Genomic DNA, 22,067 nt, shown 5'->3' with positions numbered 1-22,067 from the left:
GTTCATAAAACACAACAGGTTACTGTGAAGTTGGGTTTAGGGTTAGGTGTACACATTCATAAAGCACAATATTTAACTCTAAATACAACCAAATAAGGTTTGCACAGCCCACTTGGAGTTCCAAGGCCCACCCACTTGGAGCTGGCTCCGACCTCCGTTTATACCAGGGGTGGCCAATCCTGTACCTGGAGAGCTACCTTCCTGCAGATTTCAGTTGCAACCCATAATCAACACTCCTGCCTGTAATTATCACATGGTGTTCAGGTCCTAATTAATTGGTTCAGGTGTGTTTGATATGGGTAGCAACTGAAATCTGCAGGAAGGTAGCTCTCCAGGAACAGGATTGGCCACCCCTGGTTTATACCCTTCTCGATTTTTGTCTGTATATTCTTCACCATCCACTGCATCACTTCCTCTTTTTTCACCATTATTATTAATATCACAACTATTTGGCCGTTAAAAGAAACATCTCACACTCAGCTGCTGTGAGATTTTTGCAACTGTACGCACACAGTGACAAAGAGGAGACAAAAGAAGGGCAATCGCCATCAGCTGGACAAGAGTGGGAATTACAGTTAGCTACAAATTACAATAGATCCCCCTCAGCATAATCTGTCAAAATGACGGGTCACCTTCAGATTTTTCCGTCACTGCTGAAAAAAATCCGTCAATGACGAAAAATATTCGCTTAACGCGACCTCTGGTGTAATGGCATAATGGCATGAGATGGCTCATGCAGAGTTAAAAGTCCCTGTGGATACACACCTTTTTGGGCAGGTGTAAAATGTGTAAGTGATACATGCAGTGGACATACTGTAGAACACCTACCATTGTGCAATTAGATGCACTGGTTGTTATCTGATAAAAAGATACCTTGGAATTTTGTGAATGAAGATTAAAGTATTCCAGACAGCCGTGTAATACACATTAAAGTCCGCATGAACCAGAAGCTGCGACTGCTTTTTTTCATATTGTGACGCAGTTCCTAGAATCTGAATATTTAATGAGAAAGCAGTGGGCGCAGCTTGTTTTTTCTACTGCGAGCTGATTGGAAGTAGTAATGAAGGCATTTCATTCAGAAAGATGAGAATAAGATTTGGGGAGAGTTATTACAAGCTAGCAGACTCCTGCTCACCATTTCTGTTTGTTGTCAAAACTGACAGTTGGAGGGGCGTGGTTAAGTATGTTAGCCACGCCCAATACCTCTGACTGACGTAATCTGAGATTTTAACTGAAAACAAACAGGAGGTGCAAAGGGCAAATTATTTTTTTAAATGACATGCACGGATTAATTGTTCACCACAAAACTAGCAAAGAGATCTAACAAAATCAATAGGGTTAGTTTTGATTTCATTTGTACTTTAGTGAAAGCGGTGTTATTTATCCTGACATGTTGTTGTCTGTCAGGTAGTCCCGACGGCTCTGTTGATGCTCCAGTGTGGCTGTACTCTTGCTGAAGCTCAGGATCATTTAGAGGGTCATCCAGTGATTCGAGATGCAGTGAGCGCCTGCTTCAACTCCTCCAAATACAAGACCACGACAGACTGAACACACAAGTACAACGAAGCAGAACTATCACACACCTTCATTCATACATGTACAATATTTGGTCCCAATTGAAAGTGTCAAATCAGCATAGAAGAATGTGTGACTCAGGCTTTTTTTCTACATAATTTGTAAATGTAATACATTATTAAGAATGAATTAATACATTTTTATCCAGATATAATTATAAGTAAATTCATTTTGTATGACATTGTCATGATCACCAGCGATCTAAAACAACATAGATCGCTGGAAGACACCCACAAGCGCTAACGGACTACAATCCACCATTTCATGGACATGTTTGTCCCTGTATTGACCACTGCTTACCTGACCTCGCTATTAAACCTGCATGTGGATCCGCGCCTCTGTTGTCAGCATCACTCTCCAGGTTACAGAGCTATTGAATCATTGACTTCTCCATCTAATTCTAGATGCATGCCTGCCTCAAAAACAAATACAACACAATGATCCATAAATATTGTACTTATATATCCTTACATTTATGCTCTGCAACACATTTAATATTACATCAAATACATAAATTTGAAATAAAATTATGACCTACATATTTCTGAGACTAAACACATATAGACTTTTTAAGGATGGTAAACAATAAAAATGGTCCTAGCGCATTTCCTGTTTTATTTTTTTAATTTCCACAGCTTCCAAGAACACAAGCAGGTCCACATAATTAAATAATGTTCTGACAGCTGTTTTAATGTTATGATTGAATTGCCTCCTGTTGCATTTATGACGTAGTTTGACAACAAGCAGGAAATGTTGATTGCTAATGACATCACCACATTGAAATGCTCTATTTACAGTACACACACACACACACACACACACACACCAATTAAAAAGTAAACAAGTAAATAGCATTGATTAAAACATTAAATAAGGTTTATATAAACAACTCTTGAGTTTAAAAAACTAACAAAAACTGTATACAGAAATTACAGATAAAGTGGAAAGCAAAATTTAAAAAAATGACAAGCAAAAATCCTTGATTTTAAGGCCCAATCCCAATTCTACCCCTTAGCCTTTCCCCCTCATATTGCGCCTTCAAGTGAAGGGGAAGGGGTGTGCCAATTCTCTAGCTTGAAAGCATAAGGCTAAGGGGAAGGGCTAGATAGTCCTTTACAGTACGCTAAAATCAGTATGCGAGCCGAGAAGTATGTCCGAATTTATAGAATTCAAAAATCAGTATGCGAGAAGTACCCGGATGACTTACTACTTCCGGCAAGATTCTGCAGTGCGCATCCCACGCACGCTGCGTTATCCCATGATGCCCCGCGAGAGAATTCATGAATGGAAGTGAAGTGATGCAACTGACGCAGGTAGGTCACGTGACTATGACAAAATGGCGGATGTAGTACGCCGGAATTCCATTCCTGGTTTTCAAATTCATACTGTAAAGAACGTTCTTTTCTAACAGCCGAGTAGTACGTTTAAATTCAAATGCAGTACCTATGAGTAGTAGGCAGTTTTGGGCGCAGCCTCCGATTTTCCAGAAGCACACTCGACACCAAGAGGTATGAAAATTTCCCAAAATACGGAAGCTACAACGACAGCATAGCATAATTAGTACAAACAGGCCCATGTTTTTATACACTCAAAACGGTGTTTGTTTTACAGTCATGCTTTAAAAAAAAAAAAGATAAAAACGGATAAATTTGTATATATATATATATATCTATAGTCCTGTATAGTAGTCCCACAACATTCTTTCACATCTGTCACTCGACGACAATCGAATACCATGTCAGAAAAGTCTAGTCGCTGGGAATGAGCTTTTTACAATGTCTGCTATAATGTTAATGTTGTTTTCTTTTGTTTAACTAGATAAATATTGCCATGGTGTAAACTCATAGTTGTAATCTTATTGCCATGTTATATCGTTATAATACATGATATTGTTGCCTTCAGTGATTTTCTGAAGGTAAATATTAAAAAATAGCACAACTGGAGTAACTACAGCATTCGCCAGTCTGACCTCATATGAAGCAAGAGATCGTGATGACCTGTACTGCTGTCCCATTTCTTAGAGGTAAATGTTGAACCCCTTCCTCTTCACTCTCGGTTGTAAGGGCTAAGGGGAAGGGGTGAAAAATAGAATTGGGCACAAAACCAACCGTGATTTACGTGGCCGGAGGTACATATGGCCGCGTTTAGTTTTTTTCGAGCGAACACTACAGGGCGGTGTGACGCCGCTCTGCTCCTACTCTTCGCGCTCGCCGGCTGACGGCTCGCTTCCGTGTGGAGGGCTTTCCCGCTGCAAGCAGTTTGTCCACTTAGCTCGCAGCGTTAAGTCGGCAGAGTGGAGACCCGGAGGAGGAGGAGCCGCCCACGGGGATGACCGGGATCGAGTCAGGGGAAGAGCTGTTCCAGAAATCAGGTAAAATGAAAAACAGAATCCAAAAAATAAGGGTGAGAACGCGGCGAGATCTGACAACGCGGTCAAAAAAAAAAGACAAGGGCTTTTGCTTTTTTTTTCTGGACGGCTTTTGCAAACCATCGCTTGGGTTTAGGGAAGGAGGAGGAGGAGGGCGACCGGGTCAGCCGATTGGCCGGCCGCCCGGTCAATCATTCAGTCGATCAGCCAGTCAGTCGGACGGACGGTCGCTCCACAGCGGCCTCCGGCGGCTTTTCACGTGAGAACAACGCGGGCGCAAACTAACAAGAGGCATTTGAGAAGAGAATAAACGCGCACAATGGCCTCTCGCGGATCCGCGAAAACAAAAACTGCTCGAATACAAACCACCCGGGATGTATTTCGCGGTCTGCAGAATCGTCTGCGTGGCTACGATTACACAATGAGCCTGGGTTGCAACCCAAAACAAAAACTCCGCGAATACGTACCTCCCGGGATGTATTTTGCGGTCTGCAGAAACGTCCGCGTGGTTACGTTTCCATAATGAGCCTGGGTCGCACAAAACAATGGTTATACATAAACCATGCACTGTCCATGATATTCCCCTCCTTTTATAACGGTGGCCATTTCAGGTTGCTTGCCTACAAATTACACCCAACAAAACAATTGTTATCCACAAATTAAATACAATGCACTGCCTTTTGTTTTTAGCTGAATAAACTCAACCCAATGACATCAGGGAAATTCTGATCTTTTTTTTTTCACCAAAAACTTCCTTAACCTCCTGACAGTAACTAGAGAACCAGTCTGTCTGCAGTGTGTAGTGAACAAGTCATGCCACTCCGCCATCATTCTGCAAGAGTGAACACAACGCAAGCAGATATGACTGGTGAACATGGGGAGTTGTGAATGCAAACCTAAATGCTGCTGTCCATGCTGTCCGTGCTGTCTAACAAAAGATCAGCAAGCGTCAGTCAACCGCGACAGAGTCTACACTTCAATCTACAGCTATCCTTCACGCACGATATGGGACCTCAATCTGAGGAAAGGAGATATTCTGGAAGTGACGGGAGAAACTGAGTACTGGCTGTATGTTAGGAGGCGAACTGCGAAAACTGACAAATCGAAAAGCTTCATTGAGGAACATGGTTACGTTCCTAAAGATTTCGTCAAGCCGCTGGACAGCGTAGAGGCCGAGCCGTAAGTCCTGCTGGAGATTTTGTTCATAATTTGTGAGACTGACTAATGTATCGTACAGCGTGAACTCATGCTTGTTTTTTTGAAACCTGGCCATTAATGAAAGTGGAATGCGGTGTTTCCAGTTTCACAAGTTCTGCTGAAGTTTCTGCAGTGCGATGAGTGTTTGTTTTTTTCTAAAGAATTGATTGTAGAGATTGGGTTTTGGATGTCGCTGACAGAAAAGCTGTGATTTTGGCTATTATAGTTAAAAGAAATATTAGAAAGTTAAAATACTAGAAGTGATCAAGTTTTTATTTAATTAAAAGGAAAAGAACACACTCTTTCATAATAATTGAACACATTTTCTCCAAAATACTTATTAATAAACATATTATAAAAGGATTGTTTTATTTTTTTGTTTACCATCTCATAAAATTAAAAACAAAGACTGCATAAATTTTGTTGTAGTGCATATTTTTTTTTGTTTGTTTGTTTTTATTTTACAAATAAATAATAGTTGTAATAATAATACTGTACCAATAACAACAAATCATAAAAAAGGCAAATATTAAAATATATTTATAGAGGAGGTGGTGACCCTAATGGATTTTTCCTAGTAGTCATTAAATAAATCAATTAATTGAGCAATTTTATAAATATATTATTATACATAAGTAAAATATTTATTTTTGCATTTTTGATACCATATAGTACTAAAAGCAAAAGACTGCATAAATATTGCTGTACTGCATATTTTATTTTAAAAACAATTAAGTAATAATACTAATAATGTTAACAACAATAAATCATACAAAACAAATATTTAAAGATAATTAAATAAAGGGGAAGGTAAGCCTAATGGCTTTTTCCTGGGAGTGATTAAATAAATAATTAAATTTAGCAAAGTTAATTTAAAGGTGCAGTAGGTGATTGTCTACAGAAGCATTGTTTGTTGTGCTGATTGAAAGTCTCTTCACAGTCTAATAGTATTGATTAAAGTAAATGATCTAAATGTGTTTATATGTATTTTTATATTTTGGGTAAGGCATGAAACTAAAAAATGTTCATCCAATTAAACAGAATCGGGCAGACATCTCTCATAATTCAGATAAGTAGCTCACTCTGTCTGTCAGTAAATGCGGATTCGAACAACTGCGCAGCCTTGTGAATGCAGCTCTGCCGAACGCCGCGCGTTCACAAGAGAGAGCACGCGCATGCGATCGGTAAAAACCTGCTAAATCAAAACTTTTTAAAAACCTGAATCAATATTGGAGTTACCTTTGCATGCTGGAGAAGGGATGACACAATGTCTGAAGGATTTCTCTTAGACAGGTAATGCTCTGTTTTAAAACTTGTTTTAGCTTCACACAGAGCTGATGTAACGTTAGATGATGTTGTTACAAATGGGTTAAATCTTCACAGAAGTGTTGTTCAGCCACTAAAATCTTCTGATGAAAGGTTGATAAGACTATTTTCAGTTTCATAAGGACCTTTTACAGCATCGATAATGTAGATTTGAATTAGTTTAACAACAAAACACAAGTAAATACCGCTACTCAGCCTAGTCTCTCCCTATATTGTTTACCATGCAACTAAATATTTACTCTGAAATAGCATGTCAATTTGGCTTGCACGCTGCCGGACAAGTACTAGTCGCTTTTAACACGTGAGAGAGGGTTCTTTTGCTGTGCTCGTCTTTAAGGAGGTGTAGCTCTAGACGGCAGGGAAGGGACTGTGACTCAGAGATTTATGCTAAGCTGTTAGCATTGTGGAAGATCCCCTACTGCACCTTTAAGGTTAGACATGTTGTGTGTTCAGAGATGCTCTTCTGCAGAACTCAGTTCGTAGCGAGTGCTTATTTGAGTTACTGTTGCTTTTCTATTGACCAGTCTGGCCACTATCCTCTGACCTCTGGCATCAACAAGGCATTTACACCCACAGAACTGCCGCTCACTGGATATTTCCTCTTTTTCAGACCATTCTCTGTAAATCTAGAGATGGTTGTGTGTGAAAATCCCAGTAGATCAGCAGTTTCTGAAATACTCAGACCAGCCCGTCTAGCACCAACAACCATGCCACGTTCAAAGTCATTTAAATCACTTTTCTTCCCCATTCTGATGCTCTGTTTAAACTGCAGCAGATCGTCTTGACCACGTCTGCATACCTAAATGAATCGAGTTGCTGCCATGGGATTGGCTGATAAGAAATTTGTGTTATTGAGCAGTTGGACTGGTGTACCCAATAAAGTTAACTTTACCAAATCTTCAAATGGAAAAATTAAAAAATAATTGATTAATAGTCAATACAGTGGAACACAAATTAACACATCGTGAAGAACGCTGAAAACCTGTGACCATTGGCTTCCATATTATAGGACTTCAAGGGTTTTTCAGAGGTATAAGTGTTGTGTAACAGAATGTGAAGACCGGATTCACATGCAGCTCATTAAAGAGAAGTCAAAGCAGGAATGGGTCAATCTAGGAGCAGAAAGCAGTATACAGGGGTAATTCTCAAAGTGTAATCTAACAGGCAAGGGCACAAAGGCAGCACCGTACATCCAAAAAACAGTCCAAAACTAATACACAAACATACCTCGCAGGCAGGATGAGGAAACAAGAACTAGTGATGCTACATTCAAAGCATTGAAGCTTCAAAACCTTTACGAATATTTGTTTCAAATCAGTGGTCCAGAGCACATATCAAATTTGCAAGTTCATGTAATTTCAGCAAACATGGTAAGTGGTTACATTCCAAGCCTCATTTTTACCCGACTAGTTCAAGAACAGGTTCAAATAGCCACCACTTCTCCCCTGACATAATTAGTTTTAGGGATGCTCATTTCAATGAATTTTGCAAACCGACAACTGACGCTTGTTAATCGAGTATTAACGGTTAATTGGTCAGATTAATGTTAAATTATTATTAAATCTAATAAGAAATTGACAAGTCTATTTTGTGTCTGACACATTAAATATCACATTTTAAAAACACTAATTTATTTCAACATGCGAGCATATTAATAACAGAACATACGAGCATCTTCTCACACCTGCAGTGTTTCCAAAAGCATAGAAAAACAGAATAAACTTAATAAAATAAATAGGTCTGATCTAAAAAATTCACTTAAATTAATAATTTAGATTACAAACCGAAAACACTGACTGAATCAATTTTAAGAACTGGCATAGTTTTTTTTTAAATTTTCAATCATGTTTTTTTTCTTCCGTCAAATAAAAATAGCAGACTACCTCAAATCGCTCGCTTCACGGAAAAAATGCATTTATTTAATGCCCTTTTTTAATTTTTAATAGAAATCATTATTTTAAAGATTACGTCTTGATATATGGTTTCCTCTCTCACTTGCGGTTCAAGTGTGTACGCTGCAGGTGATGAAAAGACAATGACAACGTGCGCAAATGTTGACTTTTTGTAAACAGTTATGTTTTTTAAATATCATATTGCATTAATTTGCATACATGCTTTTTAAGCTGTAAAATGAAATCTAAAGCCTATTTGTTGTGTTTATGATGCTGATCCAGGAGGCGATCAGCATCAGCGCTGGTTTGGCATCAACTCGTCTGTATCAAACAGCAATATTCCTCCTCCATTTTGCTTCTTTGGCAAGTATGTCTGTAGGCACTAGGGTTGGGCCGACAGACGAGGCCATCGTCGATCGGCGATGGCGGACAGACACCACGATGCTGAGCCGGAATCGCGATCCTCTGCCCCACCCCCGTTGCAAATCAGCTTGCGAAAAGTACACACTCAGGCCCCGTTTACACTAATAAGTCTTAGTCAAAGTCTGCCTCAAAGACAGTTGGCTGGTTCCTGTTGGTTGTGCACCTTTTTTACCAACCAAGTTTGTCGACGCCATTATAATGACACAGATCACTCTGCGTATTCATGAGTCCCGCGGAAAAAGTTATTGACAGGTGGTAATTTGTGTGTAACTTATCTTAATTTATTTATGATTTAGTTATGAGTAAAACAAAGACCATGCGGGTCAGGTAGTTAAAACGGTAGGCTACAAATAATTCATTCATTATGAAGTAATTAATACTTCATGAATAATTAATTCACCGCCGCCCATGACGACGATGCTTTCGTCCATCACGATGTTTCATATAAGACATCGTAAATTGCCAAATTAGTCGACATTGCCCAACCCTATTAGGCACGTGTGGTCATCCGTTATCATCCCGCGAGTTAACAAATGTGTGTTGCAGTTGCGCAAAAACACGTTTTTTCTGTTCCAAAAACATGAGGCGCACACACTGCCTTTTTGGTTGACAAGGAAAAAAGAAGTGTGGAGCTCTTTATTATGTCACTAGGAAACGACTGAATCACCTGCATATTGATTGTGCAAGAGTGTTGCTATCTATGATGTTACAATTGTAATATTTAATAATATTGTGATATTCAAGATTTGTAAAGTTATACATATCTCTAGAGATCTTAAAACAGCGAGCACTAGTCTCTCCCTTTAAAAGTTCTCTGTAGTTGTCTCAACACAAACACTGCTGCTCTGGGATGAGCCGCGCGCAAAACACTTGCGGCCATTGGTAAACCATTCAAAAGATGCCCCTCTTAATTAAAAAAGTGCATTCGGCCTCTTATGCAGCCAAACTCTAAAAATATATAAAATAATATTTTTAAGCGTTTAACTGATACCATTAATCGGTTAAAAACGCTTTCTTTCAGTTAACGGTTAATCAATCATTTATAGCATCCCTACTTTATTTACCGAAATTTCCCATATTCATTTCTAGCTAATACATTTATTACACAATGTGTCACTGCCACATTTTTATATTGTTATGTTATACCAGGGGTGTCAAACTCAATTCCTGGAGGGCCGAAGCCCTGCACAGTTTAGTTCCAACCCTGCTCCAACACACTTACCTGTAGGTTTCAAACAAGCCTGAAGGACTTAATTAGTTTGATCAGGTGTGTTTAATTAGGGTTGGAACTAAACTGTGCAGAGCTGCGGCCCTTTTGGAACTGAGTTTGACACCTGTGTGTTATACAGTAATCACATACTGTACCACCAGAAAACTAACCTTATGATTGCATATAAACAGATTAGTCTACAGCAGGGGTTCTCAAACTTTTTTCATCAAGTACCACCTTAGAAAAAATTTGTCTCTCCAAGTACCACCAAAATTAGTAGTATTGAAATACAGTAGCGTAGTAGACTCGGTAAAGCAGCTACAACTCTGCACAGTTAAAAAATCATGGCAGATTACCTCAGAAATATAGGCTATATGTCATATATGGCATATTATATACATCATTTTTGGTAAACTTTGAAATGTGAGAAGCATGTACAAGACATATTTCATTCCTCCGTGTACCACTAGAAGGAAGCCTGCGTACCACTAGTGGTACACGTACCAAAGTTTGAGAACCACTGGTCTACAGTATGAGGAAGTTGCTATTTAAATCTTATCTGGCACAAAAATAAATAAATAAATAAATAAAAAAATCACAGTGTCATCTGTTATGAATCTGCTTGATTTACACTCTTTGGCCACCAGGTGATATTGTGTACAAATGAAGCCTCGAGAAATGAACCCTTTTGTGAACCACTTGGTTGAAATGCTCCAATGCTTTATAATGCTTCCTCTCGCCATCACTAGTTTCTGCAATCACTACAAGGAACACACTCGGAAATGTGAGTAACAACTAAACAAGACTTCGCAGCGAGTGAGTGAGGCTTATATAGTCTGGATGATTGTGAACAGGTGTAACATAGGCAATAGTTCAGGAAATGTGCAACAGCTGTAATGGGGGGATTGGTGTAATGCACTGTGGGAGGTGTAGTCTCGATGAATGGCTGAGATGCAGGATGAAGTGCCATCTAGTAAACCTTGTGGCATTCCTAATGTTAACCAACAACAACTCAATTAAAGCTTGTGAATTAGTTTTTTGTTTCACAGTCCGTTTCCACTGCAGTGTCAAATCTGTGCTCAATGCTTCATGCAATGGTACACTGCTCTGAGGCATGTCTAATTTATAGCTGAGCATGCCTGGTTTAATCAGGTGGAAGACTGTGTGTTTACACATTGATCACACGTGCAAAGAATGATCAATGCACAAACACACAGGCATACATGGTTGTGTAGACTGAAAGTATGAAGTAATGCATTATCATAGTATCCTACATGTAAGTGATTTCAGCTCAGTAATCCAGTTCTGCAAACTCTCAGAAAAATGTCAACATTTTGCCTTGCCTAATTTCACAGCGATTGGTTGCCGGCAGGCATTTTTTGCTTGACATTTGCATAAAGTCTGCCAACACATATTAGTGAATCAGCATGCATTTAATAATCCTAAAGAGGTTATGTACTAATTAGTTTATAAAGCTTTCCATTTCGTTGGAATGCAGCGAGTGCACTATTCTGTGCTTCTGAATGGCTGTTATTAAATTTGTATTGTGTTATCATGTTTGGTGCAAACCGCCAAATTGCTTATCACTGCAAATCTCCTCACATTGCGTGGTGTTAGGACACAGAGTTGCTATGTAATCTGCTCACCTAATGTTTACATTTGTAATATTTAGAGTATATCCTATTTAACAACCTCATGTGGAGCTTTGAATTTGCGTATCATTTCGGAGTCTGCTAAAGTCCACCGGAGGTCATATTTCGGTCACGGATGCATGCTTTGAGATCCTTCCTGACTGAATGAATTAAATACGCCGTTTTCCACTAATGGCCCGTTTCCACTGAGTGGCACGGTACGGTGCGCTTTTATGGCCGTTTCCACTGTCAAAGTTTACCTTAAAGCAACCGTCCCTTACCACTTTTTGGTCACCCTTTGCAAAAGGTACCAACTGGCCCAAAGGTTACCATTAGGCAAAGCAAGACATGCAGCTGAACGCTATTGGTTTACAGAGAAACATCACACGCAGAAGCAGGAGATTGAAAACAATTTTAAAAAACACAGCCGAGACATTACATCGTAATACGTAAGCCATGGTCGACCCGAGCTCAACCAAACCTTGTTGTCACCTTGATGTACAGCCACAAACTTAAGAAGAACAAAATCTGCTGTGTCCTGTTGTTGTTTTACGAGCCCGTCTAAAGCGTGAGTGGTTTCACATTCTCCAGAGAGCTTGCTGCGCATCTATATTTGAAATAAACTTTTTGTGCTCATATTAATAACATGCTCGTGATCATTGAAGCATTTTGATATCCGATCATGTAAGAAGCGACTGTTCTTCAACCTAAAAGATGAACAAACTGCCATGTTTAACTATTATCATCAGCTTATGGACTATTATGGACTTTCTAACAAGAGGCTACATGTGCTGCTGAAGATTAAAGACCTATATGAGAGGTTTGCTCTGACTGTGGGCTATATTTCCTGTTGTTTTTGAACCCAAACAAGACCTAAATGTATGCTGTGTGTAGTTTTTCTGTAATTACTAACATATCGGAGACTGTAAGGTGCTGTTTGTGTTCATATATGTTGCATTTATTTATGTTATATAATTGCAGATAATACAGTACTTTCACACTGTCATTGATCTGCAGTTATAATCAAATCATGTTTATAGAAAAGTTCGTAATAAATATTTATACATGAATTATTTATGTAAGGCATCCGTTTTGTGAGAAGTGCTTCTCATATGATATGTAAATGACCTGTACAGCTTTACTTTAGACATCTCCTAGAGTAAAAATTATGTTGTCTGAAACTTTCTGTCATGCAACATGCTCACCAAAAGAAGAAGATCTGCGCGCTCTTGAAGCGGCTTATATTTGAGGGGGCGTGCAAGAAGTTTTGTGCACGAGCAGAGGAAATCAGCGCACAAGCAAAGAGATCAGCATGCTGTAGGCTATTACATAAATGCGATCTCGACTTGTAATCATGACATTTGTCAATGAGAAATGAAATTACGCCACAGGTACTTGGTAGATCTTTGTTTTTAAAAAAAGGCCTGCCGCCACAGCTGGAAAAAATCCTAGAGGAAACACTGTATTACAGTACCCTAAGTAAATGTGTATGTATGTATGTATGTATATATATATATATATATATATATATATATATATATATATATATATATATATATATATATATATTAGGGGTGTAACGATACACTCAGCTCACGATACGATGTGTATCACGATATAATATTCACGATTCGATATGTATCACGATATTTGGAATAAAAATTTAAAATTAAACTGAAATGCAAATTTTACCAAGTAAACTATTTTTTATGTATTTCTTTTGTTTCAACTTGTTAAACTGAACCTTCTTTAAGAAAATACAATACATTCTTTAAGAAAATAAAACAATTTAAAAACTTCTTAAAAATATTGTTGAAATGACAGAGACAAAATTAAGGAACAATTTAAGTAAAGGTGCAAAAAAATAAGCTTTCTATTCAATTGAATTTAACAGTAAGAGCTTAAGGCTTTGCTTGGTCACTTGCGTTTATTGTTTGTGCAAAAAAAATCCACATTTCCATGTATTTAATTCATATTTAATTAAATTAATTTAGAGATATCTCTAATTACAATTGTGACTAGTCAAAACTCATTTAGAGATATCTGCAAATATTTTTCAATGGAAGTCAATGGAGGAATATGACTAGTCATAATATATTTGCAGATATCTCCAATCTGATTTCGTACTAGTACAATTGTAATTGCAGATATCTCTAATTGTCATTCTGACTAGTCGAATTATAATTAATAAGAGATAAGAGATATCTCTAAATATATTTATGGATAGTCAGAACAAAGGTTTAAATGCTAAAACGGCTTGCCATACGCGTGCGTCTATCATCCGCCCTCTGTAGTAACAGTTCACGGTCAGCTCACGTCATGTGTGATTTTGCGGCGGGAACATTATATGAAGACAGAATGATATTTTAGGGTGAATTGTACCTTATAAATACAGTATGTGACTCTTTCAACAGCATTAGGAGGTATCCATGTCGCTGTGCAAAGTATGTAAATCACTGAGAAGACTTTAAAACTTAGGATGTTTGACCCAGTATGCTTGTCAAAAAGCGGACGAGTCTAAAGCAATGACTGTACAACCGAAATGTTGCCAGACGTCTGATTTTGAGAGGATGGGCCATCCTCTATTTCAGCTCCACTCATCTTGGTCTGCTAACATTACTGCTGCTGCAATCTGAACTCACGTGCGACAGCAGGTGGAACGTAGCTCACGTGCAAACAGCTCAACTAATAAGAGAAAACGGACGTCATATCGTAATCAAATCATCATAACGCCACGATGCATATTGTGACATTTTTGCATCGCAATAAATCGTACAACAATAAATCGTTACACCCCTAATATATATATATATATATATATATATATATATATATATATATATATATATTTTTTTTTTTTATTTTTTTTTTTATTGTATTTAATACGATATGAGAATGACACTTCTTTTACACTGCACACAAACAAATAAACTTAACAACTTATATGGTTTGATTTTCAGATGGTATTTTGAGAATGTTAAAACGCGTGTAGAGGCCAAAAGATGCCTGCTGAGACCAGAGAACAAAGAGGGAGCGTTTCTCGTCTGGAAATGTGATGAAAATAATCATTATTATTTATCAGGTAAAGTACATGTGATTTACACACATCTAAAGGATTGTTATGCACTCGAATAGAGAAATGAACAAACTCTCTCTGAACTTTCAGAGTAGTGTATTTTTGTAAAACTAACTAATGTTTTTTTTGTGAAAGTGAAAAATGGCCCTCATGCACGACATTACCGGATCAAGCAGGGAGAAAACGACCAGCAGTTTTTCCTCGTTCATCACACAACCTTCCAGAGCCTCCGCAAGCTCATCGAGTTTTACTCCAAACATGAAGGAGGACTCTGTGCCAAACTTCATGAAGCCTGTGTGAAGGTCAGTCAGTTTTAACAGGGGTTGTTCACTTGGTGTTAATTATAGCTCAAATGATCACCCTGAAAAAATGATTAATTGGATTTACTACATTTTTTTAAGGTAAGTGGTTGCAAACAGTTTATTTGGGCTGTATTTAAACAAACACATTAAGTAGAACATTACAATTATTTGTTTAAATTCAGCCCATGGAGATTTTTTGCAACCACTTACCTTAAGAAAATATAGTAAATATAATGAATCATTTTCATTCTGTGCATGATCGATTGTCAATTACATTAATAATCAATTAATCATTAACTACGGAGCAAGATAACTTCTGCACTGTACAAAAATGCAGGGTTCCACACAATTCATTCATGCTGTCCCAACACAAATCAAGTTAACTTAACTAACAAATAAAATCCAGAATTGTGTTGTTTTAGCTCATTTTAAACAAGTAGTTCGAACAAGCAGCAAAAATCTTTGTTTTGAGTGTGCAGCAAATATAGTCCTGAGACCCAAATAAATTTTTTTTTCTTGTTTTTTTTTCTGTGACTTCCAACATCTTTGGGTTAAAAAAAAAATCTACAATTTAGAGTTTTTACATTTTGTTTTTATTATTAAATTTACAGCATGTCCACTGTAGTGAACCACAGGACCGTTTTAGTTAGAAATGACAGCCAAACTCAGACAACAAAACTGTACAGGATATGGCTGTAAAGGGGTTATTAAGCCATTTTTTCCTTTTGTATTGAAAGTCCTGAAACAGTTTGGTCTGAAAGAGTGCCGAACTCAAAAAAAGAAAAAAAAAAAGTGATGTTAATGCAAAACAAATTTAACATAAAAGCGATTTAAAACTGATAGTCATTCTCAAATTGTCTGATTGTCAGACTCTAAGGGTGCTTTCACACCTGCTTTATTTTGTTCGATTGAATTGCACTAGAGTTTGTTTTCCCTTTTGGTACGGTTCGTTTGGGCAGGTGAGAATGCAGCAATTGAACTCGAGTGCGCACCAAAAGCGGACCAAATAAGCGTACCGAGACCTGCTTGAAGAGGTGGTCTCGGTACGCTTTTAAACGAACCCTGGAGCAGTTCGTTTGTGGTGAGAATATGATCCGTTCTAAAACAGGTCCAACCGTAAAAAGTACTGCGCCTTTTGGACTAATTCAGCTGCCGTAGGCTGATGCGCTGTGCATTATGGGATATGGAGGAAAAAATATTGTTGACAGCGCTTTACCAACAGCGAGAGAGAGAGAGGGGAAAACATTACCTGATGGATCGTTGGTAATATTTCCGCAAGATGACCATGTTGCAGTTTAGCTAAATTAATTCATGCATCCTCATGAAGTGACGAGTGATGCATTAAACACTGTTTTCCAGCCGCGCTTCATTCTCGAAATGTACAGTTTGTCTTAGGCAGGCATTCAATCAGTCAGTGCCCAGAGTAAAAGCGTCATTTTGTGTCTGCCGGTTTTGTTTACCTGCGGGAGTTCACTGGCATTTTCCCGCACGTGAATTCTGACCAATCAATAAGCAGTTTAGGAACTATGTTCAACAACTTCTGGCCAATGAGTGATGTGGATTTTGTCAGATGACTGCATTTTGGTTCGTTTCAACTGGTTCGGACCAAAGCCAGCAGTGATGTAAAAACGACCCAAAGACGGCAGAAAATGCAACAATGTATTATTTATTGCGCTTGGTCCGGACCAAATGAAGCGAACTACAAATGTGAAAGCACCCTAAATCAGAGTCTCCCTCAACTATCTTATAAAGAAACATTTCTGCTTCAGTTCTGCCCCCTAAAACATGCAGTCATTAATTACATTAAGATGGTCCTGGTGTCCACTATAGTGGACATTTTAAAAAAGGATATTTTGAAACACAAACAAGTTAACCGCTTTGAAAGCTAAATGTATTGTTGCTGACACTTTCATAAACAAATATACATGTAATAATAATAGTAAAAAACATTTAAAAAGCTACTTTTTACATATCTCTCTTCTTCCCATAAAATGTGCTTGTTTGTATGCCGGCCATTTTGGATGAAGTGTAAGAAGTGGTTCCTAGCATGCCAGCCAATCAAATAGCATATCACTAGAAAGCCCAGGTGGGTGTACAACAGGACTTGACAGGGTAGCTCAAAAAATTCATAGAAAATTCATGAAAACGCAATGTCCACTACAGAGGACAAGTCAATGGACGGGGATTTGAGGCTCTTATGTCATTCCTTATTTTTTTTTAGCAAATACTCTTTTGCTGTGAGCATCTGATGAATCTCCAACTATAAAAGGTTGGCACTTAGCCTTATGGAGAAACTACCATTTGAAAATGAGGATAAATCTATTCTACAAAATATAGGAACCATTCAATTAATCATTTGGGCAATATTGTGCTGCACAACAGGATTTGCTAGATTTCTTAAACCTTGATTAACATGATTAACACACTCAAAAACTGAGCTATTTTTCAATGATTGCAATTTAGTTTGGATTTCTGACATAATATATTTTTATTTGACAAAGAGATGTGCTAAAAATAATAAAAGGGCTCATGTGCATTTCCAAATTGTCTTAAAAAACTTGTAAACTCAAAATGAGTTGAATGAATTGTCTCTAAATTCATGCTTAATTGACGATGAACTGATCGCCTATTATTACTCTGTCATCCCTGGACTGAACCAACAGATTAATGAAGTTACTGCATTTAATTTTGACTCTGACAATCTGCCCATTTCTGTTGTAGCTGGATCAGCCGGTTCCTCAGACTCTGTCATTTGATAGCAAATGTGAAATAGACAGAAGTTCACTCACCAAACAACAGAAACTCGGCAGCGGGGAGTTTGCAGACGTGTGGCAGGGGCTCTGGAACAACACAACAGAAGTAGCCATCAAAGAGTTCAAGGGTGATCCACTTACTGTACATTACACAAACTATAAACACAAGAGCTTCAATCAGAGGATCTCACATGGGTTTACTTCAACTCAGTCCCATTGATTGCCCTGATTAATTTTTATCAAAATGTATATTTTGTTTATATGTATGGGGGAAAGATGATTTATGATAAAAAATAGCCGCAAATATTAATATTTTTATGTACAGCATTATAATTTTTGCCTGCTAATCCAATAAAAAAAGTGTCTCATTTTGAGTTTGACATTTACAAATTATGAACCACTGACTCAAATTTGTATCTTGGACTATTTTATGATGCAGTTATACTGATATCTATACCATTTTACTTGCAGGTGTCAATTACTCAGACATCCAAACAGAGATTGAAATCATGAAGGACCTGCATCACGAGCGCTTGCTGAAGCTCTACGCTGTGTGTACCACAAGTCAACCAATGTGTATAGTCACGGAGCTCATGAAAAACGGCAGCTTAAAGACATTTCTTTTACGTAAGTGTAGTCAATCATCTAAAAACAAAACAGATGGCTTTACTTTAATCCTGATTCTAACTGATAAACTGATTCTAACCTAAAACTATGGCTGTGTCTGAAATTGCATACTTCCATACAATATAGTACATTAAAAACAAAGCGAGCAGTACGTCCAAATTCATAGCGTTTACAGTTTGCGAAAAGTTTCCGGATCACATACTACTTCTGCTGAGATGCTGAAGTATACATACGGCGGACGCTACGCTATCCCATGATGCCACACAAGTGAATATATGAATGGCAGTTAAATGAGGCAACGGGGGGGGGGGGGGGGGGGGGGGGGGGATTGGGGGGGGATGGGGGGGGGGATGGGGGGGTATTTTCTGGGTAGGTCTTGGGATAATGACAAACGGCCTGAATTCCATTCATACTCTCATTTATGCTAAATAGAGTAGATTTTAACAACGGTCGTGTAGTAAATTTAAATTCCAATGCAGTACCTACTTAAGTAGTAGCCCAGCTAGCTAAATTCAAGTCACTCTATTCTGGGCCACAGTTTGCTTTATTCTGGCCCAGATCTAACTCACACCATAGATACTTACATCTGCACTATACACTTAATGGAATGATGGCTCTAGGGTGGTCCGCTCCTGTTTGCCAGTTCAGCGTCACAATTAAGCCAAAGCAATACTGCATATCAGCCTGAATTCAACCAAATGAAATAAACGGAGCCAATTCTGGGCCACAGTTTGCTTTTATTCTGGCCCAGATCCAGCCCACACCAGACACTTACATCTGCACCACATACTGAATGGAATGATGGCTCTAGGGCGGTCCGCTCCTGTTTGTCAGATCTGGGCCACAAGCAACACCACATATCAGCCAAATTCAACCAAATGAACCAGAACTGATCCTATTTTGGGCCACAGTTTGCTTTTATTCTGGCCCAAACCCAGCCCACACCAGACACTAACAACTGGATCACATAATGAATGGAACAATGGATTTAGGGCGGTCCGCTCCTGTTTGCCAGATCTGGGCCACAATTAAGCCAAAGCAATACCACATATCAGCCAGAATTCAAACAAATGAACCAGAACTGAGCCTATTCTGGGCCACTGTTTGCTTTTATTCTCACCTAGATCCAGCCCACACCAGACACTTACATCTGGACCACATAATAAATATAATGATGGCTCTAGGGTGGTCCGCTCCTGTTTGTCAGATCTGGCCCACAAATACACCAAAGCAATACCACATATCAGCCAAATACAACCAAATGAACCAGAACTGACCCTATTCTGGTTAGCTTTTATTCTGACCCAGATTTGGCCTACACCTTACACTTGCTGGGTGTGCCAAAGTACAAAAATCCCAGCATGCATTGCAGTATGAATACATTCTATAGCTTATTGAAGCTCCAGTTTTCATTATTTGCTGTTGATTCTGCCGTTTTTGTTGACGTTGTTGATTTTGTCACTTTAAGTCCCCTGTTTGTGATGTTTGTGAGTTTTGTTCATTTTGTTAGTTGTCACCGTTGTTGAGGTTTATATGCTGATTATTGATATCTCTGTGAGCAGTTGAACCATATATTTTTTTTAGCTTATAAACCCTATAATTCTGTGGCATGTGCAAGCATGTGATTACGTTACTTTTAATAATGGATTAAACATTGGTTAACATCAGTGAATTATACTATTTCATCACAGGTTGTGCCTTACTTAATTTTATTGTTTTGTTTTTTACTTGGCTTGTTTGCTGTAATGAATAAACTTTTCAAGCAAACTTCATAAAAGTTACAGCAGCCCAAAAGAAAAATTACATTAGGAGGTTCAGGGCTAAGAGCCCAACTGAAGCAATTTTTTCCAGGATGGTGACGTTAGTCTATGTTTCTCTATTTTTAACCCATTATCTTGAGCGTTTTTTTGAGCACTCAGTAGTGTGGACACTTGGAAGTGTTCATTTAAAACAGAGTTTTGCTGTGGGGTTTAAAGGGTTAAAGGTTTGAGTTGTAAAAACACAGTGTAAATATATATTTTAACAGTAATGTGAATGTAATCTACAGGAGTGGACTGTAAAAACACAGTACTGTATGTGGCTGACAACCCAACTGCCAGTATTATTCTGTAAATATTACAAAGAAATTATTCTGTTCTTTTTACAATGAAAAGTTTAACAGTGTACTTTATTTATTACTACCCATATCTGCCATGTCAAAGAGCTATGGTTTGTCCCCTATAATTTATTACCCTTTTATGACCCCTTACTTTTCCAAATATTCTCCAAAAGTGGTCCGCATATGTATTAAGATAATTAGGCCACTTTAGGCTCACAGCCGCATTAGCCAGAGCTTACTGTGCCAAATATTTGCCAAAAGTGGCTCACATATGTCTCAAGAAAACTGGGCCACATTTGCACCTACACGTGTGCGCCAAAGTCAAACAATTTGATTACTGAAGTCCATGTAAGCAGTCAATGTACTATCGGTTTCAATCATATTGGACACTAGAGGGCGAAACTGAGAAAACTCCACATTTGCATTACAAAAGACATTCAAATCTATATTCGACATCACCACTATCCGCTTGTTAAGTGTGACGTCACGCGAAGCGGCTTCCGGGTCCAAGCGCTCTATTCAACTGAATGGGGAGACTGATGAAATGGTAATTATTAACGTTTACAAAGCGATTTAATGCTTTCGAAAATTACGAACGCCGTATATATGTCCATGCCTAATATCCGATGGCCAGAAAGTGATTAATATTTTTATACATTGTTACATTTTTGGTATTTGTTATGCAGCAAGCCCAGAAATTGTTGTGTACACTATGATTTTGTATAAAATTTACTTTAATGTGTGATGGGAATAAAACGTGAACATAAACGAATGATTTCTCCACTCAAATGAATGGCGGCTTGGACCCGGAAACAGTATTACATACGTCACAAACACGTCACCACTTAACAAGCGGATACCCTTATTTACTCCTCCCTTCATTAGTCTACAAAAACAATCCACTTAAAGGAGTGAATTTGACCACTGAGTGCAACAGAAGAAATATATATATATATATATATATATTTTTTTTTTGTTAACTGTCCACACATTTTTTTTAGTCCACACATGCACGGCTATTTTTATAAACAGAGTCTTCACCACTTTAGTTTAAAATAAATCTCTGTTCACATGAAAATGCAAACATGCACTGATGCATGCAGTGGTGGATTTAGGCAAGGGCAATATGGGCGATCACCCAGGGCGGCATCTTGCAGGGGGCGGCACAGGGAGACGGTGCAAAAGAAAGAAAAAACAAAAACTTGCCCCAGTAAAAAGCATATGTGCTTCAGTAGGCTTTGAGACCCAATTTATTTAGATCTATGTCATGTATGATGTGTATGACTTCACTGTGGACGGCAAAGAAGGTCATTGTACAGGGAAACTTGTTTACGCATTGTGCACATGACAATAAACAAATAGAATTGAAAAGTATCGCCCGTCTCTACCGACACATCGCTTTCCTACTGAAGTGATAAATGCTCTTTAACAAATAAACATATTGTTTATTTTTTTTCCTTAGGTCACAAGGAGAAACAAGACCTAGAGTTTTCTCTCATGCTGGATTTTGCTATCCAGGTAACTTTGTTTTTGTCTCTTTTACACCAGGGCAATTTGTGCTCACACCTATTAACAGCATTTTAGGTGAT

The 22,067-nt window shown here is 38.2% G+C and overlaps 3 protein-coding genes and 1 long non-coding RNA gene across 10 annotated transcripts in view; 3 read left to right on the top strand and 1 right to left on the bottom strand.

The window, feature by feature from the left end:
• The window catches only part of gckr (glucokinase (hexokinase 4) regulator), a 35,328-nt gene extending 33,419 nt beyond the window's left edge, over window positions 1–1,909 (top strand). For all 3 annotated transcript variants that reach the window (XM_087290002.1, XM_087290003.1, XM_087290001.1), the window contains one exon: window positions 1,408–1,909. In XM_087290002.1, coding sequence (XP_087146128.1) covers window positions 1,408–1,548 — 141 coding nt within the window. In that variant the 3' untranslated portion in view covers window positions 1,549–1,909. The remainder of the gene's footprint in view (window positions 1–1,407) is intronic.
• The window catches only part of LOC141378508 (uncharacterized), an 842,893-nt gene that overhangs the window by 123,838 nt on the left and 696,988 nt on the right, over window positions 1–22,067 (top strand). The window lies entirely within an intron of this gene.
• fndc4b (fibronectin type III domain containing 4b) overlaps window positions 1–22,067 on the bottom strand; it is a 94,298-nt gene that overhangs the window by 66,259 nt on the left and 5,972 nt on the right. For 2 of the 5 annotated variants that reach the window (XM_087290102.1, XM_087290101.1), the window contains one exon: window positions 17,790–17,840. The exons of 1 other annotated variant lie outside the window; for it this stretch is intronic. The gene's annotated coding sequence lies outside the window, so the exon portion shown is untranslated. Of the gene's footprint in view, window positions 1–1,875; window positions 1,988–17,789; window positions 17,841–22,067 lie in introns of all 5 variants that reach the window. 2 more of the 5 variants (XM_087290106.1, XM_087290105.1) reach the window with 1 other exon arrangement.
• The window catches only part of si:ch73-340m8.2, a 32,122-nt gene continuing 14,781 nt past the window's right edge, over window positions 4,727–22,067 (top strand). Inside the window, exons 1-6 of the mRNA XM_087290065.1 lie at window positions 4,727–5,122; window positions 14,583–14,704; window positions 14,834–15,000; window positions 17,722–17,881; window positions 18,225–18,380; window positions 21,941–21,996. Of these exons, the coding sequence (XP_087146191.1) occupies window positions 4,818–5,122; window positions 14,583–14,704; window positions 14,834–15,000; window positions 17,722–17,881; window positions 18,225–18,380; window positions 21,941–21,996 (966 nt within the window). The 5' untranslated portion in view covers window positions 4,727–4,817. The remainder of the gene's footprint in view (window positions 5,123–14,582; window positions 14,705–14,833; window positions 15,001–17,721; window positions 17,882–18,224; window positions 18,381–21,940; window positions 21,997–22,067) is intronic.

Source organism: Danio rerio, chromosome 17 (assembly GCF_052040795.2).
Source record: "Danio rerio strain M-AB ecotype USA chromosome 17, GRCz13ab, whole genome shotgun sequence".
NCBI lineage: Eukaryota > Metazoa > Chordata > Actinopteri > Cypriniformes > Danionidae > Danio > Danio rerio.
The sequence above is the reverse complement of the archived record's forward strand: the minus strand, read 5'-3'. Positions and strand labels throughout refer to the sequence as shown.